Genomic DNA, 8,617 nt, shown 5'->3' on the forward strand with positions numbered 1-8,617 from the left:
TAGAATTCATTCCCTGACAACATTGTGGTCTACCTTCATGAGGGTTGCAGTGCTTCAAGAAGATAGGTCACCACCACCTAATGAAGGACAACTGGGGATGGGCAATAAATGTTGGCCAGACATTTGACTTTTGTTGGAATTGCACGCATCCAGGCAAATGGGAAGTATTCTATCACATTTGTGCCATGTAGGTAGTAGATAGGCTTTGGAGAGTCAGGTGGTGAGTTATTTGCTGCAGTATTCCTAGCCTCTGACTTGTTCTGTACCCACTGTATTTATAGGGCAAGCCAGTTGGGTTTCTGATCAATAGTAACCCTTAGGATATTGACAGTAGGGGATTTAGTGAAGGTAATGCTACTGAATGTCAAGGGGATGGTGAGTCTCTTATTAGAGATTGTCATTGCCTGGCATTTGTGTAGCATGAACGTTACTTAGTACTCCTCTGCCAAGCCGAGATATTGTCCAGGTCTAGTTATATGTGAACGTGGACCACTTCAGTATCTGAGGCAGGTGGTGCTACGCATCATGGAATAATTGGTGAACATTCCCACTTCTCACCTTATGATGGTGGGGGGGGGGGAAGAGTGGGTATAACTGATGGCAAGCTGAAAATGGTTGGGTCTAGGACACTACCCTGAGGAACTTCTACAGAGATGTCCTAGAGCAGGGATTACTGCCCTCGAATAACTGCAACCCTGTTCCCACATGCTAGGAATGAATTCAATCACAGGAGGTTTTACCCCAAACCCCAATTTATACACTGATTAGTGTTTTGTGAAGGCTCCCTGATACCACACTTGGTCAAATGTAGCCTGAACATCAAGGGCTGTCACTCTCACCTCAGGAATTCAGCTCTTTTGTTCACTTTTGAACCAAAGTTGCAATGAGGTCAGGAGCTGAACGGTCCTGGCAGAACCCAAACTGGGCATCACTGTTACTAAAAAGGCGATGGACCCTTACAACATTCTGGCAATATTACTAAAGTTTTGTGCTCTACAGCCCCTCTGTAGCCAATGCTTTAACCTGTTCTTCGATATCATATGAAGCAAACAGAAATGTCTGAAGACGTTTGTGATGTCAAAGAGCACTGAATCATCCACTTGCCCCTTCTAGCTGAAGACTGTTCAAGTTCCATTGATACAGCCAAAGAACTATTAGCTTTTATAACAGCAGATGAATTTTATCAATGCAAAGTCTTGATGTTTAGAATGAAAAATGCATGAATAATGTTCCAGTGAAGGCATTAAGGAATTATATAAAGTCATGTTTACATCCATGACTTTGTTGTTTTCAGCAAATCCTAGAGGGAACATTTACACCATTTGATTGAACTGTTTGATGACTACAAAGAGCCAATTTGGTTAAAGAAGTGGCTAAGAGTTAATTTGTCAAAGCAAAAGTCACTTATTTGGGCTACAATATAGAACCAAGCCAAGTTACACCTAGACATGTGAATTGGAAGGGCCAGTTTGAATTGTGCCATTCCTGGGACAAAACAACATTTTGCAATTATATTGACATGAGTGGATTTTAATCCAAGTTTGTTCCAAACTTCAGCAGTATCAGGTTTCTTTATCAGATTTATGAAAGAAAGGCAGAACATTTAAGTGAAAGTGAGAATAATGTCACAGTGCCTTTGACAATGTGAATGTTGTGCTGATAATCATACCAGTTTTACCAGCTCCGACTGTTAAGAATCATTCAAATGGCTGTTGATGCTGACAGGAATGATGAAGGGCTTATGCCCGAAACATCAATTCTCCTGCTCCTCCGATGCTGCCTGTCCTGCTGTGTTTTTCTAGCACCACATTCTCAACTGTTGATGCTGACAGTATTAGTACATGGGCCATTTTACTATAAAATGATGAGATGGGATCAAATTTTTTTAAGTGACCATATCATCAGAAATAATTAGTAGAGAATAAGACATTGAGCCTTGTGTTAACTCAATATCATAGAAATATATCATATCTTTATTTCAATGTAGATAACTGGAAGAAACTGCTATTTAGATGAACCATGACCCTTTGAAATTCTGGGGAAAACAGCCCCCTTCCTCCCAGCGGACTGACCCAGTCTTTCTGGGCATACAATCATCACACAGATGCCAGATGAAACTGCCCTCACCCACTTACCTTCAGTCACATACCTGTCAAAATGGTTTTGGAACCTTCAAGCATTTTACTTATTGCAATACAGGTACCTATTGCCTTTTAAAAAAAGGGGAATGGGACCTTGCGAATGAAAATGACCACACTGAAAATTACATAGAGTACTCTTTGGTTAGAGTAAAACAGTAAAGAATATAATTACTCAGCAAGCCAAGCTGCATCTATGGAGAAACAGGTGTTTTTTGTTAGATTTTTTTAATTTCATACTTCAACCATGGACAGTACAGTTGTACTTTCCTTCTGCTCTTTCATGGTTAAATGCTCTTTTACTTTTAGCATTGTTAATAATCGGAGAACTGGCTTCAGCACTACCATACCTGTACGTGAAAACTTTTATCAGGAACTCGCAGAGAGCATCAAAAGTCCAGAAAATGTTGGTGGTGGGGGATAACTAAAATGCCCAATTATAATTTTCATAAAACTAGGATTTAAAAAAAACTTCTCTTCCGTCACATTCGAGAAAGTATTACATCATTCCCGACGATGCCCGAAATTAAATCGACCGCACAGCAAGAGACAGGAGGATCCCTGTTTAAAGGCCAGGATATCTTTCCGACTGGGGGAAGATGGGTCGCCCATATTGTGGCCTGGGTCGCTCTACGGTATAAACCCGCACCAAGTGGGCCACAACCGCTCTCAGTGACACAACACAGCGCCAGCCCAGTTTATAACCGTGCCCACTACTCACGTCCGTCTTGAAGAAGACCACTCCGAAGGTATTGAAGTGACCTGTGAGGATACAAATGGCGTTGGCCATGTCTCCCACACCCAACCACTCCTCCACGTGAGCGAAACCACTGAAGACAGCTCACTTCACACATGCGCAGAGCGCTCTGTCCCCACTCCAGCAGCAGAGAGCCAGGCTGAGAAGATGGACTGGACATTTGCCCTACTTTAATGCAGACGCTCCCCATCTCACTCGCTGAGCTTATTCTTCGTTGGATATAATCTCTTCTCGTTTCTTCCGGATTTTTCAAACATGATCACAGAAAACTAGAGATTAAGTACTAGAGCAAATTTCTCTTCACGGCTGGTCTATTTACCCTCAACAGGACTTTGTGGACTCATTGAAGAATAATTAATGCTATCTAGACTCAAAAGGTTAAGTTTGCTTTCACTGTGATCTCTGACATTTGTTTGTTTGTTTTCAGTACAGTTCACAGCATCTGCAGTAATTTACTCCTAGTTGGATCCCAGCCTTGTTCCTGTAAGGGCAATTTTTCAGTATCAGCGTCCATATTAAGATAACTCAGTGTAAATTGGTAATGAATAACTAAATGATAATCTCATTCAATACTATGAAATAGATAAATTATTTTAAGACCAGTTTTCAAAAGATTAAAACCACAACAATCATCAAAGCTGCACCTAAAACACCAAAATGAAAACTGCAAGCCACATGGTATCCAAACAAAATTTAGCAACTTCTGCCTTGGATATACCCACTGTTGGGACACCCAGAATTTATAGAACAGAAAACTATGAAGACTGACGACTTGAGCAAATTTCTCATCACTCCTAAACTTTTACTGAGTTGGCCATCCAACATTCTAGATTACCTAGTAAGAAACATTCCCCTTAATCTATCCTTCCAAGTTCCTCACGAATTAGGTTTCAACTAGATCCCTTATAATTTCTTCTAAAGCAGAGTATAGACCTATTCTTCTTGAATGATTCCCTCACCCCATCATACCCAGAGGAGCACAAATTATTGAAAATCCTTTAAAGACCATAAACTGCATGCTTTACCCAGCTATTACTGTACTGATCTTCTATATAAAATAGATCATTTACTCCAATCTCCTTGTAATAAAGTCAAAAGCCTTTTGTCTTCCATGTTTATCGTATCCGCATGTTAACTTTGAATCCACCTGAGTGCTGTTTCCCACCCCCCCATCCCTCAATTTCCTCACCAAAAAACAATTCATTTCAAGTTTGCTACCACAGCAAACTCATTTCACATCATGCCCAAACTGCCAGGTTTCCTGCTCACGTCCACCCTTTTGAAGCCCTCTAGTCATGTTAAAGTGTTGTGAAAAGTGTCAAATTCAAAATGGTACACATTTATCTTTCACTAAAATAGCTGGTGACCAAACCAAACCCTCAAGCTACAGTGTTTAAAAAAAAAACTGCCCTAACTCTTAAGTCAGTTTTACAACACAGGCAGAGATATTTCGGCCAATCACGTTCATTTTGTTTATCAAGCATCTAATTCCTTTGTCAGCACTTGGCACACAGCCTTGTAAGTATGGCATTCCAAGTGTTTGTCTCAATACTCAGAGGCAAGGTTTCCACTTCTCGCATCCTTAAGTTGAGTCCCTTCCTGTTTTATTATTGATAAAAACAACAGATTCTGGAGAGATGAAAACAAAAACAAATTGCTGGCAAAAATCAGATCTGGCAACATCTGTGGGGACAGAGTTAATCGAGAGTCCAGTGACCTTTCATTAGAGCTGCTCTGATGAAGTTACCAGACTTGAAATATCTTATATATTGAAATATATGTTACTTTCTCCCTGCTGAACATTGCCAGTAATTGCTGTTTTTGTACTCTTAGATGTACAAATTGAGGGATGTAGCTAAGGGAGATCCTCCCCTCTCTTTGTTGTGGAGAACAACCCAGCCTATCTAGTCTCCTTTTGTTACTGAAAAACGCCAGTCCAGACAATATCCTTGTGAATCCCATAAACAAATTAAAACAAAACTCCCTCATACCATGTAGTGCAAGCATCCTTCCAATTGTGCAGCAACTGGAACTGCACACAGTACCTATGACTGACAAATGTTTGTACAGTTTGATCAAACTCCCAGCTCTTATATTCAATGCCTTTCTGTACTCAAAGTGCAAATCAGCATTCCACTCCAACTGGAACCCTCAGCAGATGAACTGTTATTCTCTTGTATGGGTGAATGCACAAAAAGGGGCAGTTTGAAGATATTCAGAAAAGGCACTCCTGTCATGCAAAGAAGTTTCAGCAAACTATTACTGGTGGCCCTCTTGCTGAGATTCTGGCCAAGAGGAAGCTGAAACTGGAGGTGGACAAGATTCAACATGAACAAGCAAACAGCTGCCAAAACTGCAACAGTTGGCTACAGCAACATCTACTCAGAAGGCAGCATTCAAACAGAAGAAGAAGTTGATTAAACTAAAAAGTGTCAGGCTTCACATATTGTGAAGCATTAACTAAATAAAACCTGAAAAATAAAAAAGGACAAGCATCCCACATACCTTAACCACCTTTTCTAATGCCTTCAAGGATCAATGGGCACCAACATCCCTGTACTTTAAGGTCTTATCATTCACCATTTTGTTGTTTTGTCATTCCAAAATCCATTTCCTCACACTTAGCATTAAATTAAATTTAGTTGTTCTGCCCATCTCACCAGCTTGTCTATATGGCCCAGAGACTTTCCTCCATTATTTACCATATCAATTTTCAAGCCATCTGCAGTTACTGTACAAATCTATGAATTGTAGTGTACTTGAATTATTTAGACAAAGTAACGAAGCATCAGGCTCTGCAGTACACACTGGACATGCTTCCAGTCACCAGAACAACCCTCTCCTTTCTGCCACAAAGTCAAATTCAGATCCAATTTGTCAAATTACCCTGGATCCCATAGGCTTTTACATTCTTGACGAATAGTGACACCATGTCAAAAGCTTAACTGCTGACACCCATACAGACAGCACAACTCAAACCAACAAGTCTAGTCAATTCCTTGAAAAATCAACACTGTCAATCTTCCCAAAGCCAGGCCGATTCTCCATTTAATTGTTGTTAAATTGAGATTAATTGTTAATCAATTTCTTCCAAAAACGTTTCCCTACCAGTTACATCTGACTACAGTTTCCTGGTTTGTCCCTACCACACTTGAAGAATATCATGAGCTGCCCTTCAGTTCTCTAGCAACTCTCAGATGGCCTGAGAGACTTGAAAATGAAAGTCATATCTTGGCAATGTCCTCCCTCAGCTCCAAAAGTCTGGGATACACCTGGGGATTTATCCAATGCTGTCTGCTAAAACTGTTAATAGCTCCTCCATCTCAATGCCAAATTGAGAAGTTATATCATAATCACATTCCAAATTTCTACACCTACGTCACCCTTTTGCATATGCAGTACAAATGTCAAAGTATTCGTTGAAAACCTCACCTATCTTCCAGCTCCTTTCATATTGGCTCCTAAAATCAACTCAACTGCTTCCCTGCTTTTGCTCTTGCTTCTAATGTACTTGAACCCTTAAATATTCCCTTACTTTACCCAACACTCTCAAATGTGTCTTTGTGATTCCTAACTTCCATGAAATTCCCAGCACTACCTACACTCTGGTTTCTGATTGGAGTCCTTTACCTGCCACAAGCCTCTTTTTTCCTTATCCAATCCTGTACATCACTTGACATCAAGATCCACAAACTTGGATTTACTGTTCACCTAAAGTAGAAATCCATGCTAACATATTATCCCCAATACCAAGTCCTAATTTCATTAATACAGTAGAAAAAGTACAATTTATTGAAGATCTCTATAGAGAACCAAGAACCAATCTATGACTAGTCAGGGCACATATCCCTTGGAAACTCTTGACAATTCACTAGTATAGGCAATATTACAAACAAAAATGCTATTTTGGGTTTTTAATACTTACTTTAGAAAATGCAGACAGGTTAATTTCCCTCATGGCAGTAGAGGGCCAGAGGGCAGTCTCAGAATAAAGGGAAGACAATTTAAGACTAGAATGAGGAGGAATTTCCTGAGAGTTTAATGTGTTTGGAACTTCTGCCATAGAGAGCTGTGGGGGCAGAGTCCTTGAAGTACATTTAAAGCTGAAATGGATAGGTTCTTAAAATCAAAATCAGTCGTAAATCTAAAGGTTGAAGAAAGCACAGGAAAGTGGACGTGAGGACTGTCTGATCAGCCATGATCCTATTTATCAGCAAAGCAGGCTTAAGGGGGTAAACAGATTCCTCTGGTTCCTACTTCTCAGTCTTACTGCCTGCTGTTGACCCAGCATGACCTGAACATTCTAGCTCTTAAAAAGGTAGCAGCTTTCAAAGCTATTACTGTTAGACAAGACAGTCATGTTGGATCAAGCTGGAATCTTACTATTCTTTAGGAAAGCTGTGAACTTTTAATTTATGAACAAAGCAAATGCACCTGGCCATCTTTCAGTTCTGAAGACAAGTTCAACTCAAAGTTGTGGCTTTGCATACAATGAACAAATGACTGATTGCTTAATTAAAAGCTTAATGTTTGAGTACCCATGCACTGAAGTTCAGATTTATGACAACAAGGTATTCAAATTTCTTGGAAATCTGATCACAATCATCATTCTTATTCACAACTTCCATTTACATACCACCGTCAACAAAAAGGATCAAGGCACTTCGAGAATCTGATGAAATTTGACATTAGGTGAAGGTTAGGTGAAGTGGCCATGTGCCAAGTCAAATTAACCACAGCATCCAAGGATGTGCAGGTTAGGTGGGTTAGCCATGGTAAATGTGGGGTTACAGGGTTAGGGTTCGTAGGCTGAGTCTAGGTGGGATGTTCTTTGGATAGTTGGTGCAGACTTAATGGCCTCTTTCTGTACTGTAGAGATTCTATGATGGTGTAAGATATTAGGACCAAGGGCAAAAAAATCAGGAAAAGGTACATAAAAGGAATATCAAAGAGGGACTTAGGGAATTGAAGGAACAGAGGGAAGGAGGGAGGGGAGGAAGGAATTGTTTACTCCAGAGATGAAATAAAAATAAAATCTAACTTTTCAATGGGATTTTCAGGTCAAGATTCAGCCAGTTACACCATACACACTAAAATAAAAACACATTTTACAAGGGCTACATAGCTACCTTGGAGCTCAAGATCCCAAAGTTTGGCAGCACATTATTTGGGAAAACTCAGTTTGGATCACAGTACTGCTAGGACAATATATCAAAACTTGGCAAGTTTTAAAGAACATATGGAACATTGTCTAATGCTGACTTTTTTTTTTAAACTAACACCCCAGTTTCACGCCACTGTCCTTGGTAGTTTGTAATTTGCACAGTACTGCAAGAACCAACTTATTGTTCAATTTTGACAATAAAGATGTTAACATTTCAAATTTTGAAACTGTTCAGTGCTTAGCATTAAGACACTTGGATAATGAAAGAAAAGAATGTTGTCTTTATTATATTTGTTTGACATTACATTATTCAGTACTTTCAACTATTGAGTTAGCTCATGTTCTTCTAGATAAACAAATTCCAATAGTTGGAAGTATACAGGGCCAACAAACCAAGAATCAACTAGACATCTGCATTTAGGATTAAACAAGTCTCAAGGAAATTAAAGCACAACTCTGCAGGCCAAATAGTCAGCTGGATCAAAGTTGCCAGTTTCTTTTCTGTAGATATCAAGTACACTGAACAAAGTTGTTGTACATTCGACTATTTTGGACCAA

At 39.7% G+C, this 8,617-nt stretch overlaps 1 protein-coding gene across 2 annotated transcripts in view; it reads right to left on the minus strand.

The window, feature by feature from the left end:
* Positions 1-2,939, minus strand: part of LOC122555060 (superoxide dismutase [Cu-Zn]-like) — a 137,640-nt gene extending 134,701 nt beyond the window's left edge. For both annotated transcript variants that reach the window (XM_087992907.1, XM_087992906.1), the window contains exon 1: positions 2,860-2,939. In XM_087992907.1, the coding sequence (XP_087849033.1) occupies positions 2,860-2,928 (69 nt within the window). In that variant the 5' untranslated portion in view covers positions 2,929-2,939. The remainder of the gene's footprint in view (positions 1-2,859) is intronic.
* Between the last annotated feature and the right edge of the window lie 5,678 nt (positions 2,940-8,617).

The sequence above is a fragment of the Chiloscyllium plagiosum genome, unplaced genomic scaffold (genome assembly GCF_037043375.1).
Source record: "Chiloscyllium plagiosum isolate Xiang-an unplaced genomic scaffold, Cpla_swu_hap1 HiC_scaffold_12, whole genome shotgun sequence".
Taxonomy (NCBI): Eukaryota; Metazoa; Chordata; class Chondrichthyes; order Orectolobiformes; family Hemiscylliidae; genus Chiloscyllium; species Chiloscyllium plagiosum.